The sequence below is a fragment of the Phascolarctos cinereus genome, unplaced genomic scaffold (assembly GCF_003287225.1).
Source record: "Phascolarctos cinereus isolate Bilbo 61053 unplaced genomic scaffold, phaCin_HiC Scaffold_726;HRSCAF=1367, whole genome shotgun sequence".
NCBI classification, from domain to species: domain Eukaryota; kingdom Metazoa; phylum Chordata; class Mammalia; order Diprotodontia; family Phascolarctidae; genus Phascolarctos; species Phascolarctos cinereus.
This window is the reverse complement of record NW_027556098.1, coordinates 412,547,909-412,572,876: the sequence shown is the minus strand read 5'-3', so window position 1 is coordinate 412,572,876 and position 24,968 is coordinate 412,547,909. Positions and strand designations below refer to the sequence as shown.

General features: G+C 49.9%; 1 protein-coding gene across 2 annotated transcripts; it reads left to right on the top strand.

Moving 5' to 3' along the window:
• Positions 1 to 6: 6 nt before the first annotated feature.
• On the top strand, positions 7 to 23,776 carry RELB (RELB proto-oncogene, NF-kB subunit). Of its 2 annotated transcripts, XM_021003337.2 has the most exons (12): positions 7 to 241; positions 1,408 to 1,455; positions 3,568 to 3,576; positions 3,749 to 4,047; positions 4,134 to 4,291; positions 5,456 to 5,547; positions 5,732 to 5,863; positions 7,937 to 8,041; positions 9,718 to 9,933; positions 11,143 to 11,211; positions 12,089 to 12,166; positions 22,519 to 23,776. In XM_021003337.2, exons 1-12 carry the CDS (start codon positions 163 to 165, stop codon positions 22,881 to 22,883), a joined length of 1,650 nt encoding a protein of 549 aa, XP_020858996.1. In that variant the 5' UTR covers positions 7 to 162; the 3' UTR covers positions 22,884 to 23,776. The 2 variants fall into 2 exon arrangements, with proteins under 2 accessions (XP_020858996.1, XP_078002004.1); XM_078145878.1 differs by lacking the exons at positions 7 to 241; positions 1,408 to 1,455; positions 3,568 to 3,576; positions 3,749 to 4,047; positions 4,134 to 4,291 and adding an exon at positions 20,089 to 20,259 and having other exon boundaries at positions 4,298 to 5,547.
• Positions 23,777 to 24,968: the final 1,192 nt, after the last annotated feature.

The window sequence follows — 24,968 nt, the reverse complement described above, 5'->3', positions numbered from 1 at the left end:
CCCCAGCCTCCCGCTGCCTCCCCCGCCCCCCTGCGGCCCGGCCCGGCCCGGCCCGGCTCCCGGCTCCGACTCCGACTCCAGCTCGGCTCTGCTGCGGCCCGTGGGGAGCCTGCCCGGCTCAGAGCGCACCGCGCCCCTGGCTCTGGGCCCCGGGCCCCTGCCATGCGGAGGAGCTGCCGCCCGGCCCGCCCGGCCCCCGCCGCCCCTGCCGCGGCCGCCGCCTCCGTGCTGGCCGCCATGGGTGAGAGCCCCCAGCCCCTGACAGTGGGACAAAGATCAGGAGGGTCAGAAGTGGGTGCGGGGACGAAAAGGGGGGGGCAGATCAGTAGCGTCAGGGGAGGAAACAAGTGGGGGGCAGAGAGGCTAAGGGAGACGGATTGGGAAATTCAGGGGAGGGGGGCAGAAGTGGAAGTCTGAGCAGCTAAGGGGGGGTAGATCGGGAGGGGCCGAAGTGGGGGGGCAGTGCGGCTAAGGGGGGCAGATGGGGGAATTCATGGGAGGGGGCAGAGGTAGGGAGCAGAGCTGCTAAGGGAGGCAGATCCAGAGGGGCAGAAGTTGGGGGTCAGAGCGGCTAAGAAGGGCAGATTTGGAGGGGCAAAAGTGGAGGCAGGAGGGAGAAGGGAGGCCCCAAAGAAACAGAGATGGAGAAGAGGGAGCAGGGCAGTCAAGAGACAGGGATGGAAGTGGGAAAGGAGGAGAGAGAAAAGGAACCGTCTCAGGAGGACAGAGATGAGTCTGAGGGGAGGGGAGCAGAAGTGGAGAAGCAGAAGAGGAAAAGGGGAGGACCCCTAAAAGGACAGAGGAGGGAAGAGGGAGAAAGAGCAGGGGGTCCAGGGGAGGGAAAGGGGGGGACCCCGTAGGTGAGGCAGAGATGGAGAAGGTAAAGGTAGAGGAGCTGGGAAGGAGAAGGAGACCCCAACCCCCCATACACCCCATGAAGACAGATGTGAGGAAGGAGAGGAAGAGGCAGAAGTAGGAGAGTTCAGAAGGGAAAGGGACCCCCGCCCAGGCCAGAGATACGAAGGGTCCTTGTAGAGGGAGCTGGGAAGTTAAAGGAGACCCCTCCTCTTCCAGGGCAAAGAGAAGGGGGACAGGGACAGGGATGGGGGCGGGGGGAGCACAGGGAAGGAAAAGAAAGGGGAGGTACTGGAAAAGGAGTTGGCAGAGTTGGGAAGAGGGCATGAGAAAGGGAGAAAAAAAGATGCTCTGCCCCGAGTCCGGCAGAGATCAGGGGAGGGGGGAGCACCAAGGCAATGAGGGAGAAGGAAAGGGAAAGGGGACCCCCCCACATCCCATGCAGAAGGATGAATGACCCTAGGGAACACAGGGGAGGAGGGACAGGGGCCATGCCCCACTCTGAGACAGTAAGTAGAGCCCAGAATCTTCCATGAATCTTCTCCTTCCTAGGCCCCACTGACCTCCCAGCCTTGACTCTGCCCACCTCTCGGACCACAGGTAAAACCGCACTCTTCCCCTGCTCTGTCTCAGGCCTTCCTCTGGCACTTAGCACAGTGTCTGGCATACCACAGGTGCTCAATAAATGCTCATTGACTGTCAGGCTCCTGGAGCACTCCTTTGCGCCCCAGTTTTCCTCATCTCTGAAATGGTCTCTCACTTCCCTGCTCGCTCTGACATTGTGCTCCAAGAGTCAGAGCCTCACAGGCTTTGTGCCGCAAGGGTCTTTAGAGGCCAATTTTAACAGATGAGGAACTTCCCCGAGGTCACACAGGTAGTGAGTGACTGACTTTGGATTTGAACTCAGACCTACTGACTCAAGCCAAGTCTTTCCCCTCTGTACCATCACCTGCTTCCTCTCAGCTCTGACATCCTGTGCTCTAAGGACCCTCCCCCTACCAGTTTTGCTGGTCTGTAATTCTACAGTCTGTCCCAGCTCTGACATTTCATGTTCTAAATTCCCTCCCAGCCCTGACCTTCTGAGGTTTCATTTTTTGTTGTAGTGCAGTGAATTTACCTTTTCAGTCTTTCTGATTGAAGGGAAACACAGTTCCCTGGCCTCAGACTGGGAGGGGGAGGGGAAAGGTCACTGAAGAACCAGGAAGTGCTGTGGCCCCAGGGCAGGTACCTGTAGGTAGCCACTGGGCCAGCTGGGAGGTGGAGGAGAAAAGACTGGGATTCCCCTTTGATGCTTCTGCCCTGCCCAAAGTCCCTTCTGTGAGGAGGGAGCAGCCTGGCCTGGTTTGGAGAACTGGGTTACCATCCAGCTTCCAGCTGGCTGGCCTTCTGCCTCTCCCTCTCTGGGGCTAAGGATTATCTCAGTTTCCCCATCTGTACATCGAGGGGCCTGGGCTGCATGGAATCCAGAGTCCCTTCCAACTCTTAACATGCTATATATTATTTTGACCCCCAGCCCCTCTCCGGGCCTGGGAAGAGGCTAGGCCCCTAAATATCAGGATGAGAACTCTGATCCCTCCTTGGGCTCGGTGCCTCCCTTCCTCCTCCTCTATCCCTCCACTCTGCTTTCTTTTTCTACCCTTGTATCTCTCCCTTCATGATCTGGCTCATTCTCTTGCATGGTCCAGGAATCTTGGGGGGCTAGGAGTGTCCCCAGAGCAGGGGAGGGGCAGTGTCCATGCATAGGTGGGGCCCCAAAGGGCAGAGATACCTGGGGAAAGAAAGAAAGGAAACCTAGGACTGGGAAAGGCTGAGAGAACAGAGTCAGGGGACAGAGGGCCAGGAGGAGGGGAGGTCCCTAAGGGTCTCTTTAGACTCTCTTAGGCCTGGAGCCTTGGTGGCGGGGATGGGGGAAATGGAATTTGAGGACTGACCCTCATTTCCCAAAATGAGGACGGGACCCCAGCCTTGAGTGTTAGGAGATGTGAGGTTTGCTGCTGTCTTGATTTGTTGGCTTAGACAAGTCCTTTTCCAAGCTTCGGCCTCAGTTTCCTCAGTTGTCAAATATAAAGTGACCTCTAAAGTATTTGTGTGACCTTGACATCTTGACTGAATGAGTCCCTTTGCCTAGCTGGGCTCCAGTTTCCCTCTCTGAGGCTGAGGACCTAGATTCAAATCCTACCCCCCAAACACTTACTACCTGTGTGACCTTGGGCAAGTTACTTTATTACTTTGCACCTCGGTTTCCTCATCTGTTAAATGGGCTGAAAGACACCTAAGGTGTAAAAGGGGGTGGGGGGAATGCAGAATGGGAGGAGGGAGGTCTAGGGTGAAGATGATGGAATTAAATTGGGGGAGGGGGGTGAGGAGGGCGAGTAAAAGGCTTGGGACAAAGTCAGGAGAGATCTTGTCTCTGTGTGCCAGTAAAGGAGAGACATTGGCCCTGAGCATCTGCTCCCCTGTCTCTAAAAGAGCTCCCCCCAGGGGCATTAAGATACCGAAGTGCCTGAGGCACCTTGCCAAACTCAGAGCATTTAAGAGTTATTTTTATGGGCCTCAGCTCCCCTGTGCATAGAACTGGGGAGGGGGGGGCTCCTTCTAGCTTTACCATTACATCATCTGCTGGCAGGTCCAGGGGTAGAACTGGCGAGCACTTCCTAGTGATTGCAGGACTCTGATCTCTCTCTCTTTCTCTCCTCTCTCTTTCCCCTACAGATGAGTTGGGTAAGTGGGGGGGGGGCCCCCAGGGGAGGATCGGTGGGGGCCTCTGGGAGGAGTAGGTGGTGACCTCAGGAGAGACATGAGAAAGGAGGGGCCACCCTTGCGGGGTTGGGGGAGAAGGAGGCCTGGGGCTTCAGAGGCGGATGACTGACTTGCTGATGTTACCGGACCCCAGACATCATTGATGAATACATTAAGGAGAATGGCTTCCCTCTGGAGCGGGCCTCTTCTGGGGAGGGAGGCCTCCGGCTGGTCCCTCGGGGCCCCGCCTCCTTGAGCACTGTGACCCTGGGGTGCCCACCCCCCCCACCCCCGCTCCCACCAGCCTGGCCAGGCCCCCGGCCCCACCTGGTCATCACGGAACAGCCCAAGCAGCGGGGGATGCGCTTCCGCTATGAGTGCGAGGGCCGCTCTGCTGGCAGCATCCTTGGAGAAAGCAGTACAGAGGCTAGCAAGACCCTGCCAGCCATCGAGGTGGGTGCTGGGGGAGGGGTCAGGGCATGGGGAGCCGGCGGGCACAGCTGGCAGCAGAGCACTTCGCATCACCCGCTGCCCCACAGCTCCGGGACTGCGGGGGCATCCGGGAGGTGGAGGTCACAGCCTGCTTGGTGTGGAAGGACTGGCCCCACCGCGTTCACCCCCATGGCCTCGTGGGCAAGGACTGTGCTGATGGCGTCTGCCGGGTCCGACTGCGGCCTCACGTCAGCCCGAGACACAGGTACCCGACGTGATCCCTGCTGAGCCTTCCGAGCCTTAGAACGAGTGCCGGGCACTTAGCAGAGTTGGACCTACCCCGGGACAGATGCGACTTTGGTGTGTGTGTGTGTGGTGGGCGGGGGAGAGTGCACTTCACAGGATCAGATAGCGAGCTGGAAGTGGCCCCAGAAATCTGGCCTCTCGTTTTATAAGAGACTAGAGCATCAGACAACAGTGATACACCAGGCTAGTGAGAGTCCAGAGTGGAATCTGATCCCGGCTTCTTGCCTCCAAGAGTCTGGGCTTCCCCCCTGAGGTGACCGCCTTTGGTACTTAGAAATGAATAGAAACGATGTGTTGTTAAATATTGTGTTTGATGTTCACATTCCCGGAAAGGCCCCATCCAGTCAATTCTACCAAGGCTGTGCTTCCCTGACCCATCAGCCCTACTCTCTGGGGCTTGCCTCCCCCATTAGAACGTAAGCTTCCTGAGGGCAGGGCTCTTGCTTTTCTCTGTTTGTCCAGAGCTGAATCACTCAGCTACAAATAATTAAGCAAAATCCGAGCCAGGCACATAGTAGGTCCACAACAGGTATCTTTTCACTTGTTCATCCATTTATTCGGTGTTAAAATCATTTACAACTTGAGACCCCAGACCCTCCAACTCTATGATACTCTAGGGTCTGAGGCTGCTTCTCAGCCCAGGGACAGGAGGGTCTGAGGGTCTCGGGTTCAGAGCAGACCATCCCAGGTAGAAGAATCCTTCCAGATCATTGAGTTGACCCCCTCCGCATCTGATTTGACAGCCAGAGAATAGAAGGGATTCACTCATAGACACAGCTAGTGACCAGGCCTGGGGTTCTCAAATTCAGAGCCTCTCTTTCCATACAAGGCCATGAGGAATCTTCACCTGGGACCCCACTGTTGGCTGTTGTCCCATCCCTAATTCTGACCCCACTACAGGTCCTGGTACTTGCCCTCTGCCATCCCATTGAAGGCAAGAGAGGAGAGGAGAAGGTGCCTTCCTATCCAAAGAGATGAGGGAAAGTCAGGGGCCCCCTCTCCTAGGAAGTATGGAGGAACAGGGGAGAGGGAAGGGCAAGATGGGAAAGAGGACAGATAGTGACTTTTCTCTCTTTCTCTATTCTGTAACTTCCCCACTCCTCCCCCCTCCCCCCAAATGGAGCTTCAACAATTTAGGGATTCAGTGTGTCCGCAAGCGGGAGATTGAAGCTGCCATTGAAAGGAAGATTCAGCTCGGCATTGACCCGTACAATGGTGAGGGGGCCCTCCACTGACCCCTCCAGCCCCTAGCCCAGCCTCTCCCTGCTGGCCCCTCAGCCTCCGGGCTTCTTTCCTTCTTCCCTCCCTCTCTCATCAGATTCTCCCGTCGGGGGAGTGGGGTTGGGGGCACAGAGATCTCTCCTTCGTGACTTTCTTCGCTTGGCTCCCCCTACCCCAGCCGGTTCCCTTAAGAACCATCAGGAAGTGGACATGAACGTTGTGAGGATCTGCTTCCTGGCCTCCTACCGGGATGCCCAGGGCCAGCTCAGGAGGCTGGAGCCCGTGCTCTCTGACCCTGTTTATGACAAGAGTGAGTGCACCCTTTAGGGACTGGGGAGGCGGTGTTCATGGAAGAGCTTGATCGAGGAGGTTGGAACTATGAGGGCCCTTAGAACAGGGAAGGTCGGAACTGGGAGGGCCCTGAGAACAGGGAATGTCAGAACTGGGAGGGCCCTTAGAACAGGGAATGTCAGAACTGGGAGGAGCCTGAGAATAAGGAATGTCAGAGCTGGGAGGGGCCTGAGAACAGGGAATGTCAGAACTGGGAGGGGCCTGAGAATAAGGAATGTCAGAGCTGGGAGGGGCCTGAGAACAGGGAATGTCAGAACTGGGAGGGGCCTGAGAATAAGAAATGTCAGAGCTGGGAGGGGCCTGAGAACAGGGAATGTCAGAACTGGGAGGGGCCTGAGAATAAGGAATGTCAGAGCTGGGAGGGGCCTGAGAACAGGGAATGTCAGAACTGGAAGGGGCCTGAGAATAAGAAATGTCAGAGCTGGGAGGGGCCTGAGAACAGGGAATGTCAGAACTGGGAGGGGCCTGAGAATAAGAAATGTCAGAGCTGGGAGGGCCCTTAGAACAGTCAATATCAGGGCTGGGAAGGGCCTGAGGACAGGGAATGTCAGAGCTGGGAGGGGCCTGAGAAGAGGGAAGGTCAGGGCTGGGAGCAATCTCAATGACTCTGATTTTATGCAAAAGGAGGATTAATAAATCCAAGAAGATTGATTGTCTTGCCCAACGTAAGACATTTAGTTCTGAGGCCTCTAGGTGGTGTGCATTTTATATATGGCCTGAAGTTGGGAAGACCTGAGTTCAAATCTAGCCTCAGACATTTAGTAACTGTGTGACCTTGGGCAAGTCATTTAATCTCTGTTTTCCTCAGTCTCCTTAACTATAAAATGGGGAGAATAATAATACCTTCCTGCCAGGGTTGTTGTGAGGATCAAATGAGATCATTGTAAAGCACAGAGCATCATGCCTGGCATACAGTAGGTGCTGTATGAGGGCTTATTCCCTCCTCTTCCCCCACTCAGTGTCAGAATTTTAACCCACCTCCTCTGACTCTAAATCTAAGGCTTTCTCTGGTGTGTTCCAGCTACGTGTCTCTCTCCAAGCCTGTGGCTCCGTCTGTGCCTCAGTTTCCTTCCTTCTCGCCTAGACTCTGCGCCCTGGCTTCCCCTACCCAGACCATCGTATTCCCCTGCCTGTCCCTTTGCCAAGATGAACTGGCAGACCCTGTAGAGTCCCTTGGATGGGTTCCCTAGTCCTCACTGACATTCCAGACCTTGCCCTTCTGTGTCCCCCCCCACACACTCACTCCTTCCTCTCACTCTTGTCCCTCCAGTCTTCCCTGACCCCACAAACACAAGTCTTTCTTCCCCATCTCATGCCTAGGAAGCCCTCTCTACTTCCTCCCTTCCTGTCTCCCAGGGGGTTGGAACCCTGTCCTCCTCTTGGAAGCTCTCTGGGCAACAGTTCCCAAAGGAGGCTCCTCTGTCCCTAAGCTCTTGTCTCACTTCGGGGGTATTGCTTGGGTTCCCAGATTGCTCAATAAATTCTCCTCCCTGATCAAGCCTCTTAATCTCTCTTCCCATGCTAGGCTCCCTAGGCCTTGGCCTTCTGAACCCTTTATGGGGTCTAGAACATACTCGGTCTAAGACATCTTGTATATGCCAAAGGAGGGCTTAATGGGTGCAGAGTGAATTATTAGTGAATTAGAAGGCAGCTAAGTGATTCAGTGGATGGCATAATGGGCCTGAAGTCAGGAAGACCTGAGTTAAAATGTGGCCTTGATACTTACCAGCTGTGTAACCCTGGGCAAATCACTTAACTGCTCTGTGCCTCAGTTTCCTGAATTGCAAAATGTGGATAATAATAATACCTACCTTCCAGGTTGCTGTGGGGATCAAATGGGACAGTATCTGGAAACTGTTTTGTTAATCTTAAAGTACTATACAAATGCTAGGTAATTCCTAATGAAATGGAATTAGCAGTGTGAATCCGAGGCCTCTGGAGGGATTCAGCCTATGGTCTCTCCGAGGAAAGGGCCCAGGCTCTCTTGGTCACTGAATTTGTCAGCTGCCTCTCTCCTTCTTCCTCCATCTAGAGTCAACAAACACATCAGAGCTGAGGATCTGCCGTATTAACAAGGAGAGCGGACCCTGCACAGGAGGAGAGGAGCTGTACCTGCTGTGCGACAAGGTGCAGAAAGGTGAGGGGGCCGGGAGGGGTGAGCAGAGGGGCAGCTAAGAGGCCAACACGGGGGGCCCGGAGGCAGCCAAGGAGCAGCCAGGCGAGGGCATGGCGGGAAGGAACCTCAGAATTCAGAATGCTAGACCGACGGAATTCTGGAGGGGGAAGGGAGCGTGGGCTCATAGAATTCTAGAGTGGGAAGAGACCTTAGAATCAAGAATCCTAGAGTTGACAGAGACCTTAGAATCATGGAATTCTAGAGTGGGAAGGGAGCTTAGAATCATGGAATTCTATAGTGGGAAGGGAGCTTAGAATCATGGAATTCTAGAGTGGGAAGGGAGCTTAAACTCACAGAATTCTAGAATTGGAAGGGTCTTTAGACTCACAGAGTTCTAGAGTGGGAAGGATCTTTAGACTCACAGAATTCTAGAGTGGAAAGGAACCTTAGAATCAAAGAATTCTAGAGTTGGCAGAGACCTTAGGATCATGGAATTCTAGAGTTGGAAGGGAGCTTGGGCTCACAGAATTCTTGAGTGGAAAGGAACCTTAGAATCAAGAATTCTAAAGTTGACAGAGACCTTAGAATCATGGAATTCTAGAGTGGGAAGGGAGCTTAGAATCATGGAATTCTAGAGTGGGAAGGGAGCTTAAACTCACAGAATTCTAGAATTGGAAGGGTCTTTAGACTCACAGAGTTCTAGAGTGGGAAGGATCTTTAGACTCACAGAATTCTAGAGTGGAAAGGAACCTTAGAATCAAAGAATTCTAGAGTTGGCAGAGACCTTAGGATCATGGAATTCTAGAGTTGGAAGGGAGCTTGGGCTCACAGAATTCTTGAGTGGAAAGGAACCTTAGAATCAAGAATTCTAAAGTTGACAGAGACCTTAGAATCATGGAATTCTAGAGTGGGAAGGGAGCTTAGAATCATGGAATTCTAGAGTGGGAAGGGAGCTTGGGCTCACAGAATTCTAGAATTGGAAGGGTCTTTAGACTCACAGAGTTCTAGAGTGGGAAGGATCTTTAGACTCACAGAATTCTAGAATTGGAAGGGTCTTTAGACTCACAGAGTTCTAGAGTGGGAAGGATCTTTAGACTCACAGAATTCTAGAGTGGGAAGGGAGCTTAGAATCATGGAATTCTAGAGTTCTAGAGTGGGAAGGATCTTTAGACTCACGGAATTCTAGAGTGGGAAGGGAGCTTAGAATCATGGAATTCTAGAGTGGGAAGGGAGCTTGGGCTCACAGAATTCTAGAATTGGAAGGGTCTTTAGACTCACAGAGTTCTAGAGTGGGAAGGATCTTTAGACTCACAGAATTCTAGAGTGGGCAGAGACCTTAGGATCATGGAATTCTAGAGTGGGAAGGGAGCTTGGGCTCACGGAATTCTAGACTTGAAAGAGTCGTTAGGCTCATAGAACTCTAGCATGGGAAGGAGCCTTGGAGATTGGACCTAGTCCAAGCCCTTCCTGTTATGAGTTGAGGAGACTGAGGCTGAGCCGGGGCAGAATGTTTGCAGCCCCTTCGCTGAGTCAGCAGCAAAGCCAGAGCAAAGAGCAGAAAAGCGCGGTTGTGAGTTTGATGAGTGGGGGGGGGGGACTGGGGTGGAGGATGGCCCGCCTAGCGAGAAGCCTGGGGAAGGGGGAGGACTGCTCCTGGTCCGCCCTTCTCGCCATCCCTCTCCTTCCCTCCCCACCAGAGGACATCTCCGTGGTGTTCAGTACGGCCTCCTGGGAAGGCCGGGCCGACTTCTCCCAGGCTGACGTACACAGGCAGATCGCCATCGTGTTCAAGACTCCGCCCTATGAGGACTTGTCCATCCCTGAGCCAGTCACCGTCAATGTGTACCTGCAGCGCCTGACGGACGGCGTGTGCAGTGAGCCCCTGCCCTTCACGTATCTGCCCCTTGACCATGGTAACGCCATCCCCGTCCTCTTCCCGGCTTTGTCCCCTCCAGCCTTCAGCTCCTTCTAGCCTCCCCACCTGCCTCCCACCTCCTCCCTTGACCCCTATTCTCAAGGCCAGCTGGGGCCTCTGGAATTTCAGAGGTGGTCATGAACACCCCCCTACCCCCCAGTAAAAATCCCACTATTGAATCCTCAACAAGCCCTCCTCAATCCTCTCTTTGTGATGAGGAGCTCACTCCTTTCTAAGGCAGTCCATCTTGGGAGACTCATTTCCTCTCAGCAGACGCTTACTAAGGACAGCTCATGCCTAGGGCACAGTGCTTGGCACCGGGTCTCCGTAAGGTCTGGTCTCAGGGTGTTTGCCTAGAATGATGGGTCACATTAAGATGGTACGACCAGGAGCACGTCGAAAGGCTGGCTCCGACTATCTTCCTAGCCCCGAGGCCGGCTCACCATCTCCGTGGTCTATACAAGTTGAAATCTGCCTTCCTGTGACTTCCCTCCCTCTGGCTCCTAGGTTCTGCCTTCTGGGGCCAAGGAGAACAAAACTAATTCCTCTTCTGCGTGCCACGATGACCCTTCAAACAGAGGAGGATGCAGGCTATAACTGCCCCTCCTCTTCTCCTGGCTAATGACCCCCAGTTCCTCATCGCGTCCTCACGTCCCGTGATCTGCGGTCCTCTCCCCATTCCGGTCACCTTCAGCCTGTGGCAGAACCACAGAACATTAAAGCGGACAGCAGCTCAGCCCATACCCCAGACCAGCTCTCCCCACCAGCCTCCCTGCCCCAACTTCCTCTGGCCATTCCTAGAAGACTTTTCCCCTCATCTAACTGAAGGGAGCTGTCATGGCCCGGTTCCCCAGTCTCCTCCGGGCTAAGCAGCCCTACTTTCTTCCACTGATTCTCAGAGAGATTTCTTTCTCTGAGAGGTCCCTTCCAATTCTCAGATTCTGTGATTTTGTGATTCACTTGGCAGGAGCCATCCTGGCATTGTCCTTACCCTTTGGTGCCCACGACTCTCAGGCTTCTAGGTGGGACCTAATCAGAAGAGATACCCCTAGTACCATCCCTTCCCTGTTTCTAAATATCATTCTTTGTTTCATTCAGCTTACCCTCACATTCTTTTTCGGGGGCTGCCAGGTTGAACCCACCCCGAGCCCACTATCCTGCCCCTACCCCTCCAGTTCCTACCTAGCTTTGTCTCTTCCTCCTGCAGACAGCTATGGTGTGGACAAGAAGAGAAAGCGAGGGATGCCAGATGTCCTGGAAGAGCTGCGCAGCTCAGGTGGGGAGCCCATCTCTTCACCACCCCTGCCTTCCCTCCCTCCATTTTTCTGCCAAAAATAAGCCGTCTCCGGCCCCCTGAGAGGGGGTGGGTTGCCCTAGATAGACACATTCTGGGCTGGGCCAAGCCTCACTTGGGACTCCCATGTCAGGGCTGGGACCCTAGAGAAAGGAGTACGGGTGGTAGTGTCAAGGAGTAGAAAACCCTCTGAACTTAGAGTCAGGAAGCCCCATTCTAATCCCAACTCTGCCATCGATCGATGGCTGACCTTGGGCAAACTTCAGCTTGGAACCTTCCGGTGATGGGGAGCTCGCTCCCTCCCGAGCCAGCGCACTCCCCCTGGAAGCAGTTCTGATTTCTGGGTAGTTCATTTCCCCTCAACAGGCACTGAAAACCGACTGGCATGCGGAGCGCAGCGCTTAGTGCCTCCCAGAGCCTCAGTGTCCTCATTTGTAAAGTAGAGCAGGAGGGCGAGAGAGTAAGGCACCGAAGGCCGCTTAGACAAGATCTGACCCAGCTGCTTCATTTTCCACACAAGGGACGTTGGAGCCCACAGAGGGAAAGCTGGCAGCAGAGCACATTTCAAACCCAGGTCTCCTGGGATGGTTGGCAGGAGAATTGCCTTCTCAGCCTTAAAGGGCCAGAGAACTGGAAAGCTGGGTGTTTAGCAGCAAAACTGTTAGCAGGGGACTTCAGGATTCTGAGCCTCAGTTTCCTCCCCTGTTAGATGGGATTACTTGAGAGTAGTTTCATGGCCTTATTTGTGGGGTTCTGGGACGAAAGAGCTTTCCAAGTGGAAAAGTGCCCAGGAAATGGGAGCTGCTGCTGCTGTTATTATTATCATGATTGGTGGTGGTGGTGCTGATTCCTCCCGCAGACCCTCACGGCATCGAGAGCAAACGTCGGAAAAAGAAGCTGGGCTATTTGGACCATTTCAGCCCCACGTCTAGCGCCCGTGAGTCTGAGGGATGGAGGGGGAGGGGAACACTGGACAGTGAGAGCGCTTGGCCCCTCCAGGGCGAGGCTAGGGCCCGAGGGACACCCTTCCCTGCCCCTGCCCCTCATGACAACCTCCCTCGGGCTTTGCAAAACCCTCTCTACGTCTCGCCTCTCTCAGGCTTATCAGTTCCATTTGACAGAGGAGGAAACTGAGGCGCAGAGAGGGAGACTAGACTAGCTTCCTGTTCCAGCTAGTCCTCACTTAACAGCCCAGCAATGCCAATCCCAGGCTAATTGAGACAATGACTAGCTTCAGGACAGGAGCAGAGAACAGAATGCACCCACCGACTTTGACAGTGTCTCCAGGTAACGGTGATAAGACCCAGGAGGCAAGCGTTTATTAAGTACTCCCCATGTAGAGCGCACCATGCTAACAGCTGAGGAGACTCGATCCCCGCCTTTCAAGAAGCGCACATTCTCACGGGAGGAGTACAGAACTGGATACGTACAAGATCTATAGAGTAGATGGAAGGTTATCTCAGAGGAGAAGGCAGCTCTAGCAAAGGAAGAGCCGTTCAAAATGACCACAAAATGGAACACATGTATCTAGGAGTCGGTCTGCCTAAGGACGTCCAATCCCTGTAGAGGCATATTTACAAAGTGCTACTCAAAGAAATGGAGAACGACTTAGATGACTGGAGGGGTGTTCAGTACACACGGCTGGGACATGTCACTAGGATAAAAATGTTGATGCTTCATAAATTAATTTATAGGTTTAGTGTTCTCCTAATCAGAGTGGCAAGAGGATAGCTAACAGAGCTAGACAAAAGCATAACAAGATTCATTTGGACGAATGAAAGGACCAGAATCACTCGGTGGGCAGTAATTAATCAAGGGTCTATTATGTATCAGGTGATGGGGATACATGTATGATAGATGACAATCCCTGTTCAAAAGGCACTTACATTCTACTGGGAGAGACAAAAGGACCTCTATTTGCATATGCAGAAACTGTAAGGGAAACAAATACAAGCTATAGAGACTATACACGGCAGCTCGGCGGGGAGGACGCTAACGGGTGGAGGCGTCAGGAAAGGCTTCATATTAAGAGTATCAAAGACACGCAGCCCCTAGGTGGCGCAGTGGATAAAGCTTAGGAGGATCTGAATTCAAATGTGACCTCAGACACATAACACTAGCTGTGTGACCCTGGGCAAGTCACTTAACCCCAATTGTCTCATAAAAAAGGGAAAAAAAACATCAAAGATCTTCTAGCTCCTTATCTTCCCTTTCCCCTTTTCTTCTTAGTAATTATGAAGGATGAGTGTGTATGTGTGTTTTTATATGCACAGATATTTCCTTTGGTCCAGACCTGTGACTTCATGGAGGTTGGGAACCCCACCCCATTGGGGAGTAATCAGTTATGAAATTCAGAGTCTTTGAAGGCTGCCTGCGGGCCCCTGAGAAGTTAAGGGACCCGCTCAGGGCCAGACAGCTAAGATGCATCAGAGTCACGACTTGAACCTGGGTTTTCCGGACTCCGAGGCCATCAGTCTCAAAGAGTAGTGAGGGCCGCTGAACTGCAGGCAGTGGGCTTTGTGTCTGACCCGTCCGGTTCCTGAGTCGGTCGGTCACGGTTTCAGGTCCCACCTGTGATCCTTAAAGGTTGTGTGACTCTAGGCAAGTGCCTGATCCCCTCAGTGCCTCAGAGAACCCTCTGGAGACTCGAGGTTGCAGAGAGACAGGAGATAGAAGGAAAGGCAGAGAACTCTGAATGAAAACAGAAGTTCGCCATGGTACCCTAAGCAGTGTCAGCGATTCTAAAGCTCAGAAGGAACTGGGGCCAGCCAGCCCGGAAAGCTAAGGAAGGGAATAAGCTTTTAGATAGCGCCTGCTATGTGCCAGGCGACGTGCTAAGTGTTTTACAGATATTGTCTCATTCGATCCCCAAGACAGCCCTGTGATGTAGGTGCTGCTATTATCTCCATTTTACAGTTGAGAAAACTGAGGCAGACGGAGGTCAAGTGACTGGCCTAGGTCACACAGCCAGTAAGTGTCTGAGACTGGATTCAAACTCAGGTCTCTCTGACTCCTGGCTTTCTCCATTGGGCCACCTAGCTGCTCTTAGTATCCTTTCCATTTACGTTATTATAGTCATTATGTTTATTATCTTTCTAGTTCTTTCTAGTTCTACCTTGTGTCGGTTCGTGTGTTGGTATGACCTGTTCTTGATGAAGACACGCTTGTTCTTGCAATCACTGCTTCCTTTTCTAAATGTTTATACACCATCCCTTTAATAATAATTTAATGATAATGACAATATTTAATAATATTTATAATAATATTAATTTACCAGACTTGAAGTCCAGCTCACTGGCCTTTAATTTGCTGGCTGTGTTCTCTTTTTATTTTTATTTTTTGCAGATCTGGGCAACATTTTGTTGTTTAGTTGGTTTTCAGCCATGGTCTGACTCCTCCTGACCCCATTTGGGGTTTTCTTGGCAAAGATGCTGGGGCGGTTTGCCATTTCCTTCTCCAGCTCATTTTACAGATGAGGAAACTGAGGCAAACAGGGTGAAGTGACTTGCCCAGGGTCGCACAGCTAGGAAGCGTTTGAGGTCACATTTGAACTCAGGAAGATGAATCTTCCTGAATCCAGGCCCCGAGCTCTAGCCACTATGGCGCCCCCTAGTGGCTTCTGGGCAATATTTCTCCTCCAGTTCTATGGTACGTCTCCCAATCTCTGTGATCTTTCAGTGATGGTGACTTGGCAGTGGGGTATGCACTGCTTCTTTTATTACGCAAGGGTATACTGTCAAGGGTGGCCAGGTGCTTGTCCTACCACTTCCCTCCTTGTCTTGGGCACCAACCCCCATTGCCAATCCAAAGATCATTCTCCTTGGTAGAGAAAATAGAAGCTGCCACAGCGTTGACAGACTCAGCTTGACAGCCCTGCCTGCTCTCTTGTTTTTTTCTTAAGCAGCCCACACACCCTGATCCACCTCCTTTCCTCAGTGTAGTTTAAAAAGAAAAACAACCAAGCCTCTTTGTCATCCTTTTCTTGCTAGCTTGCCCCAGCCCCTTCAGAGCTGTAGAATTCCAGGCACTGAGCTTAGAGGACCATGGCATGCATTTGTTTTCACTCTGTTCCCTGCCTTTTCGGCGTCTTTTTAAAATCAAAGCTGAGTCCTCAGCTCACTATGCAGCCATATCAGTCCTGTTGGACAGCTCTCTCTCTTCCCCCTCCATTTGTTTTTGTGTCTTCAGAATTTCATTCTCGAGGGGCTCCCATCTCTCCTAGGTTTAATTCTGCCGTGGAGTTCTGAGGCAGGGAACCCTACCTTTCCATTTTCCTAATCCTTTGAAATCTCTTCTGCAGAACCCTAAGGTGTACATTACATAATGCTGCAATCTCTCAGCTCTTCTGTCATCAATTCTTAAATGGAATGATCCCTTCTTATCGTGTTAGAATGCTAACTGCGGGGGACGGGGAGCCAGGGGGAGGCTGGTACTTTGCCTCAAAGGCCATGAAACTTAGGGGGCCCTGACAGTCTTTGAAGCAAATGAAATTAATGCCTGGTTAGCACTTTAATTCAAATTGGAAACTTGAGGGTGGACAGCTCCCTTCCCCTTCTGGAGTTCCTATGTGGGCAGTCCCTTCTGCAGTCCCTACTACCCTACATGAGTTGATCCTTCCTAACTAATCTCACTCTGTTTCCCTCCCTTTCCCAGCCACCCCATTGGGCTCCCTGAATCCAGAGGGCCTTGAGGTCACATCTCTCGTGCTGGCCATGGATGTATTTGGGGTTACTTGCCCTGATCCAGGTGCAGAAATTGCTAGTTAGGTCTCTACCCCAAGGAGTGTGCAACTGGTGATATCCCAGCCCAAGAAAAGTCCATCTCCTCTGCTCTAAGATTCCTTGTTAATGAGTGCCAGTCAAATCGAGAACGGAAATACTCCTCTTCATTCTTATAGTTACGACAAGTCAAGAGAGTGTTTAAATGTCTTGTAGATGGACCTGAGAAAGAAGAATGAGATTTGTTGACTCCTGAGAGCAGAACTGGGGCCAGTGTATGTGTGTGGCTGGGGTGGATTCTGGGAAAGTGATGCTGATTTCAGTTCAGTAGACTGGAAGACAGTCAGAGAAGCCCAGCCGGGAACAGGCTGTTTAAAAAGGATTAAATAGGGGCAGATAGGGGGGCAGATAGATAGAGCTCTGGCCTTGGAGTCAGGAGGACCTGAGTTCAAATCTAGCATCAGACACTTGACACAGACTAGCTGTATGACCTTGGGCAAGTCACTTAACCCAGATTGCCTCACCAAAAAAAAAAAAGGATTAACTAGACTATCCTAGTATTATTTGATGTCTCATAGTAACACCCTAGTGTGCTACCTCGTCTTAGTAAGGAGGTGAGGTGGAGGTAAGCCTTGATTCACCCAGGATGGGATAGGCTCTCTAGAATGTCCTAAGAGCTGGCAAGGCTTTGAGTGCAGCCCTGGCGATGGACCACATGGCTGTTGTCTGAGTACTAGTCTTAACCCCATCTGGACAGGCCTAGCCCTATAGGCTGGCTACAGGAAGATGAGTCTTCTTTCTTTTCTTTATTTCTAGCTTACCAGCCCTCTTACTAGCCGTAGAACTTTGTTGTTGTCACTGTTCAGGTGTTTTTGAGTAACGTCCAACTCTCTGTGATCCTATTTGGGCTTTTCTTGGCAGAGGTACTGGAGTGCTTTACCATTTCCTTCTCCAGCCCATTTTACAGATGAGGAAACTGAGGCAAATAGGGTTGCACAGGGTCACATGGCTGCTAAGTGTCTGAGGCCACATTTGAACTCAGGAAGAAGAGTTTTCCTGATTACAGGCTGGCACCCTATCCACTATACTGTCCAGCTGCCCCCTAACTTGCCTTGGATGACCTCGGCTAAGCCTTTCCTTGGATCTCAATTTCCTCAGCTGTAAAATGAAATTAGACCAAATGACTTCTAAGGTCCCTTCCAGCTTTATTCATCAGTGCAAGGAACTTCCTTCCCCAACGTAAATCGGCATCTCTTCTGCTCCTGGTTGTCTTGGAAAATAGCTGGGGTCTCATTCAGCACTCAGGTGACTGGCCCAGGGTCACACAGCCAGAAGGTGTCAGAGCCTGGGGACTCTTGACTTGAAGATAAGCTCTCTGCTTTGCTACATGCTACCTCTCAGGGGATGAATTTTCTTTTCTTTTCTTTTCTTTTTTTTGGGGGGGGTGAGGCAATTGGGGTTAGGTGACTTGCCCAAAATATTATGTGTCAGGCCAGATTTGAATTCAGGTCCTCCTGACTCCAGGGCCAGTACTTTATCTACTGTGCCACCTGGCTGCCCCCAGGGGAGGAATTTTTCAACCAGAGTTTTCTTCAAGGCTGCCACGGGCAGAAGGGCAGTGATCTGGGTTCACGAAGAAATACCAGTCATTTGACAGGCCAATCAACACCTGTTTATTTAGCACCTATTAGGACACCCAGCAGACACTTAGTAACTATTTCTTCCATTCATATATTTATACTGTGTGTCAGACACTATAGATACAAAGAACAACAGTGAATCGGCTACCTTCGAGGAGTTTCCGTTCTAAGGGGAAACAGTATGTCCTCAGTGATACAAATGAAATAAAGGGAATGTAGCCGGAGGGGCTCAGGAAAGCCTTCCTACCAAAGGTGGCTCTTGGGCGGGAAAGTTGGGCTTCTAGGAGGTAGAGAGAATTTTGCAGGTGTGGGGAAAGGCACAGAGATGGAGGAGGACTGTCTGGTGGCAGGTCAGCAAGTTTTTCCACTAGCCGTCCCCACGCCTGGAATGCTTCCTTCTGGTCTCAGCTAAAATGCCACCTCCTGCAAGAAGCTTTTGCTGGTTCCCCTCAATGCTGGTACTTTCCCTCTGCTGCTGGCCTCCATTTTCTTCTGTCTGTATCTGGTTTGTTGCTCCCCTGGGGCCCTCCCTACAGATCAGGAAGGGGACTCTCTACCTTCAGGTTTCCAATTTTAATGCTAATTAAATTAAATTGTAATATAATGTATATTGTATACAAATATATATATATATAATATGCATTATATAAAAACATAATATATAGAAATTAATTAATTTAATGCTAATTTGACTTATTGCCCTGTACATTTCAAGCTTTTGTGGCAAAACACCAGCCACCCACCCTAGTTACCAGTCTAACTTGGTAAGAAGGGATCGCTCCATTTAAGAATTTGTGATAAAAGAGCAGAGAGGTTTTTGGAGAATAGTTCTTTGTATGTTGTCTTCACCCTTTGGAATATAAGCTCTCTGAGGGCAGGGACTGTTTACTGCCTTTTTTATATCCCCAATGCTTAGTACAGTTCTAGGCACACAGTAAGTGCTTAATAAATGCTGGTTTGACTTGACTTAGTGTAAGGGATGGCAAGTGAGCCCATCTGATCGGAACATCTAGTGTGTGAAGTGTCTGAATGTGAAAGGTTGAAGAGGGAGGAAGGGAGCCATATTGGGAAAGGCCTTAAATGCCAAACAAAAGGAATTTGTCATTGACCTTGGATTCCTTTGCCTTCTCCAGTGGGGCCTGGAATCCCATGGCTGTGGGCAATCTGACCAGCAGTGCTGAGCTCAGACCACTCTTGTCCGCCACGAGGGTCTGTCCACCACAGGACGGGAGCTTCCTCTCATTGTGTTGACTTTGTGTAGACCCCAGTGGAGCGCATGGACCATCACCCCTTTCTCTTCCTTGGTACCTGACTCGGTATTTTTTCTTGACATATCTTTCCATCAGCCTCCTTTATGATGGTTCCCCATCCCTGGGCCCTCAGGCCTGTCCATGGGCCCCTCTGTGGCCCTTCGGCCCCATGAGTTTCTTCCCTCACAGCCGTGTGCCCTCCCTAGAAGAGTGTCAGTGTTACAAAAGGTGGGGATTTCTTTCAGGGGAAAGCTGGGAGCCATCCTGCAAACTCGGCAGTTTCCTAGAGGGATCTAATGCTAATAATGATGCCCAGGGCTTCCATAGAACTTTAATGTTTGTTTCAACTTTGCAAATATTCTCTCATTTGACCCTCACAACAGCCTTGTAGGTGCTCTTATTGTCCCCATTTTATAGATGAGGACACTGACCCAGACAGAGATTCAGTGACTTACCCAGGGTCACCAGCAACACGTTTCCCGGGCTGCATTTGAAATCAGGTCTTCCTGACTCCAGGCCCACAGTGCTCTCCACTGTGCCATCTAGTTGCTAATACTGGTATAGTGATATTACCCTGCTTAGCGGTTTGGGTCAGAGACGAATACCGTCTTCTAAGCTTCAGCAAAGGGCCTTTGAGGTCATCCAGCTCCCTCATTTTACAGATGAGGAAACTGAGGCCAAGAGAAGGGAAGGGCCTTCTTCAAGGTCACAGAGGTAATAAGTAGCAAAGGGGGGATTTGAACCCAGACCCTGGGCTCATGCCACTACCTCATGCTACCCCTTCTATCCTCTTCTTATAGATATAGTATATGTCCAATATCAAATCGGTAACATGGGAACATATCATAAATCAATGTAGCATGTATGATATATCTCGATATTAGAAGTTCTGGGCACAAATCTGTAATCATTCTTATGAGGAACTTCTGGTGTGGAAACTCTCTCCTCCAATGCAGATGGCAGCTCATCTGTAGATCTGTAACACTGTGGGGAAGGGGGGAGTGAGGGACAAGCAGCTCCCCTGGGGAAGACTGTAGGGCAGGACTTGAACCCAGGTCTTCTTGACTCTAGGGCCAGCTCCCTATCCAGCTGAATCTGTAATAACGTGACTAGTGATAGCATGCATGTAGGTAGCACTTTTTACACGTTTTCCCATTTGATCTTCACAACAATCCTATGAGGGAGGTACTGTTCTTATTAACTCTTATTTTCTTTTTTTGTCTTTTTTTTCTTTTTCTTTTTTTTTTTTAGTGAGGCAGTTGGGGTCAAGTGACTTGCCCAGAGTCACACAGCTAGGAAGTATTATGTGTCTGAGGCTGGATTTGAACTCAGGTCCTCCTGACTCCAGGGCTGGTGCTCTATCCACTGCACCACCTAGCTGCCCCATATTAACTCTTATTTTCCAGATGGAGAAACAGAGAGGTCAGTGGGCTCTCTCAAAGTCACTTCAATCATGTCTGGGGCAGGATTCAAATTCATGTCTCCTTGATGCTGGTCCTGCCCTCTGCGCTTTGCTTAGCTGCCCTATAGGCAATATGAGATGGAGCAATATTATTTCTATTTCCAACCGTCATGATATAATCAGTAATTTTCATTTATAGCATTTGATATAATAATGATATATTATGGTGCAATCTATAATATGTTATAGTCAACATGATTATGATCTGATGTAGTGACAGGCATTATAAGCATAATTAATCAGTCCTCATCTATAATAGGACATAATCAACGTGATTGCTATAATAATGACATATATTGTGATATAATCTATAATACATGGTAGTCAATATTATGATGTTATACAGTGATATCATATATTATTATAATCATAATCAATCCTCATCTATAATAGGACATAATCAACGTGATTGCTATAATTATGACATATATTATGATATAATCTATAATATATGGTAGTCAATATTATTATGATGTTATATAGTGACATAAGTATTATAAGCATAATTAATCAATCCTCAACATGATTGATATAATAATGCTAATATGATGTAACATGATATAATCATATAATCAATACTCATCCATAATATTGTCAATATGATTTGATACGGTGATATATCACATATTATAATCATAATACAATAGTCAATCATCTATATTGTATGGTTATGATTTAATATAGCATATATTATGATCTAATCAACATGATTATGATATGTGATATGCAGGCATAGAACATATTATGACACAATCATGATATAATCAATAATCCTCAGCTATAATATGTGATATAATTGATGTGATTATGATGTATGATATGATGTTATAATCATGATAAAATCAACAATCTCCATCTATTTAATCAGTATGATTATACTATATGATATAGTGGTATATCACATATTATGATGTGATCTCTGATCCTTATCTATACTATATGATGTGATCAATATGATTATATATGATAACATATCCTTTATTATGATATCAGTCTCCCCATCTGGAATAATAGGTTATAATCTCTTTAATAGTATGCTGTATGATTGCATCCTATAACAACTGTAGTCATGAGGATCCAGAAACACCTTTTTTTTTTCAGTGGGGGTTAAGTGACTTGCCCAGGGTCACATAGGTAGAAAGTGTCTGAGTCCGAATTTGAACCCAGGTCCTCCTGACTCCAGGACCAGTGCTGTATCCATTGTGCCACCTAGATGCCCCCAGAAACACTTTTTTGAGATGTATCTTTCCAGAAAATGGGAGGCTCTTTTGGCTTCTCCTTTAAAAAAAAAACCAGCAACTTTTTGAAACCAAGATAGTAAGTAATGACCTAAATAAGGTAGGCTGGACTCCCCCTCAGTCTAGTCAGCAAGCACTGATTAAAAGCCTTGGCTATGCTACTGGGGATTCCAAGAAAGGCCGAGCCAGTCCTGCCCTCAGGGAGCTTAGAGTCTTTAGCCTCAGATCCTGAGGGACTTAGCCTGCTTTGAGAGAGAGAATTTCTTGGCTAAGAGGAGATAGCCTCAGATCCTGACTTAAAACAAAACAATTTGATGATCCCATTAGCTGCTTTTTAAATTCGTTTTGTGGGGAAGAATTTGGGGCTTTTTTCTGTGATCTGCTGGGATATGCTGGGAGGGTTAATTTAATTTAATTTTATTATTTTTTTATATAAATTTATTTATTTTTAGTTTTCAACATTCACTCCCACAAGTTTTTGAACTCCAAATTTCCCCCCTTCCCCCACCCCAAGATGGCATGCATGCTGAATATCCCTTCCCCTAGTCTGTCCTCTCTTCTATCTCTCCCCCCTTCTCTTATCCCCTTCCCCTTCTATTTTCCTATAGGGCAGGATAGACTTCTGTACCCCATTTCCTGTATTTCTTATTTCCCAGTAGCATGCAAAACTTTTTTAAAAACATATGTTTTTAAAACTTTAGGTTTCAAATTTTCTCTCTTCCTCCCTCCCCACCCACCCCCATTGAAAAGGCAAGCAACTCAATATAGCTTGTATACGTGCAGTTGTGCAAAACACTGGGAGGGTTAATTTTAGAACTATCAGATTTTGGCTCATCCCCATTGAGAGGGGGCTTTGCTGATTTTAAAAAGATTGTTTCTTTCCATCACTCCTCAGTGGCTTAGGGGATTGTCTGGCAGGCTCTCCTTGCCTGCCTGCCTTCCCTCAGCTAACTCTCCTTCCTCCCCCCTGTCACTCGGCAGCTCTTCCTTTCCTCCCAGCAGCCTCTTTGATGCCTGAGCCGGATTTCTTGCCACCTGTGACGCTGCCTGGCCTGGAGCCCCCTGGTGGGCCTGATTCCATGGATGACTATGGCTTTCCCTATGAGCAGTCTTCACCTCTCTTCACTATGTTGGACCTGTTCTCTGGGCCTGGTGTGGGGGGCAGTGCGGATGGGGGTGCCCCCCCAGAACCCCACAGCCCAGAGCTGCTAACCCTGGACTCGTACCCTGCCTCAGGCTACGAGGGCACCGCAAGCCTGGTGGGCAGCAATATGTTTCCCAACCAGTACCGGGAGGGGGCCTTTGGGGTGGGCGGCCTCCTCCCCCCAGGCCCTGAGGCCACATAGCACTCAGGACTGGGGTGATGGAGGAGCTCCCAACTCTCCCCAGGGAGTGATGGCTCCTCCTCTTCTCCCAGACTCTGCGGATGGTGGGGCTCATATGCCCTATGGTCACTTGGTGGAGACCTCAGGGGAGTCCAAAGCTCTGGATATGAGGCTGCCCTAGAACGGATGTTGTCCCCAGCAACAGCCCTAAACAGCTCCTACCTGGACTGCCCTGGGCTTCCTCACCTCTTCTAAGTCACTCTGTGGTGGAGAAGCTGCCAAACAGGCATGTCATGTCCAGAAGGTCCAAGCCGGGACCTGATTGGATCAGACTCTTTGCTAGCACAGGCTACCAAGTCCTCCCCCCTTGGCCTAGAGTAATAGCTCATCCTGCCCTTAGCCCAAGACAATGAGCACCCTGCCCCACCTTAGCCATGTCATCTGTAAAGTGCAGGGAGCTTTTTCTCCCCAGTCCAGGATTATCACCCCACTCAGGACCGGCATCTGAGCCTTCTCCCATTGCCCTGTCAAGTCAACTCAACATTTTTTAAAGTGCCTACTCCTGTGTAAGGCATTGTGTGGTCTGCTGAGAAAATCTACCCCACACCTAGGCTACCCAGCCCTATCCCGTTATGGACAGCATAAGGCCTTTGCCCATTGGCCCAGGCCCATTGATTTTGTCTAAGGAAATGTCTGCCTGTGCCTAGGCCCTTTCTGAGGGGTACTGCCCTGTCTCCAACCCACTGGCATAGGGGGACAAAGGGTCCTGGTACCTCTTCCCCTGCTCACTGCTCACCTAGGAAGAGGTGCAGGAGGGCTGGAGGGAGGGAGCAGGGCTGGGCCTGGACTTTTAAGAGTGGGGTCAGAACCCCTTGCCTCCCTTTCCCTTTCCAATAAAGATGTGTGAATTTGTCTCTGGGCCTTGGATTCTCTTTGGGATGGCAAACTTCTGTAGACCATGAGTAGTAGCTCACCTTTATGTAGTTATTTAGTTTATATTGTTAGAGCTATAATCTCCCTTCCTTCTTTCCCTTCCCCTGCCTTCTTCCTTCTTCCCTCCCTCCCCTTCCTTTTTCCCTCTCTCCTCTCCCTCTCTCCCCATTCTTCCTGCTTTCCCTTTCCTCTCTCCTTCTCTCCCTTCCCTTCCTTCTTCCTTCCCCTCTCCCTCCCTCCCTTTCTTCCCTCCGTCCCCCTCTTTTTTCTTTTATATAGTGCTTCATATATCTAGTTTGAGTCTCACAACAGCTCTGAGAATTAGGTGCTATGGAAATAATTGTCCCCATTTTACAGATAAGGAGACTTGAAGCGGCTGGTTCAGGGCCAACAATGTCCTGCCTCTGAGTCTAGAGGCCTCTCCACTCTACCATCCAGTTGCCTTTCCTTCCCTTCCAGCCCCTCCCTTCTCCTCCCCTCCACCCTCTATCCCCTCCCCTTGTTCCAACCTCCCTTCTCTCCTTTCCTCCCAGGGTGATGTAATCATTCATTCACTCAATGAGCATTTATTAAGGATCTCAGGTTATGCCAGACACTGTGCTTGATGCTAGAGTAGGTACAAAGTAAAAAATGAAATCACTCCTCCCTGAAAGAGATTACATTCTATCCAGGGGAAAGGAAACAATATGGACAAGGTTAAGTAAATAAAAAGTTATTTCCCAGGAGAGGTTCCAGCAGCTAAGATCAGGAAGGATGGTGAGTCGGAACTGGCTGGCACAAGAACTGAAAAAAAAAAAGCCTGGGTATTCTAGGAGGACTCAAGGAGGGAGGGCATTTGAGGCAAAGGCACGGAGGTGAGAGACAGCATAATGTTTGAAGAATAGTAATCAGGCCAGTTTGGCCACCCAAGGATATTAAATAAGTCTGGGAAAGTAGGCTAAAGCCAGTCTGGGAAGGGCTGGAAATGCCAAACAGAGGAGTTTGCATAGATGCCATTGAGAGCAAAGGAGATTCTTGAACAAGTGAGTGTCATGGTGAGGTATGTTTTAGGGATATCAATATGGCGGCTGGGCTGGGGATGGAAAATTGCTGAATCTTATGAAGAAGGCTGCTGAATGATTCTGAGCTCTGTCTCCTAAAGAAAGGAGAAACTGGAGAATCCAGTCAGCCTCA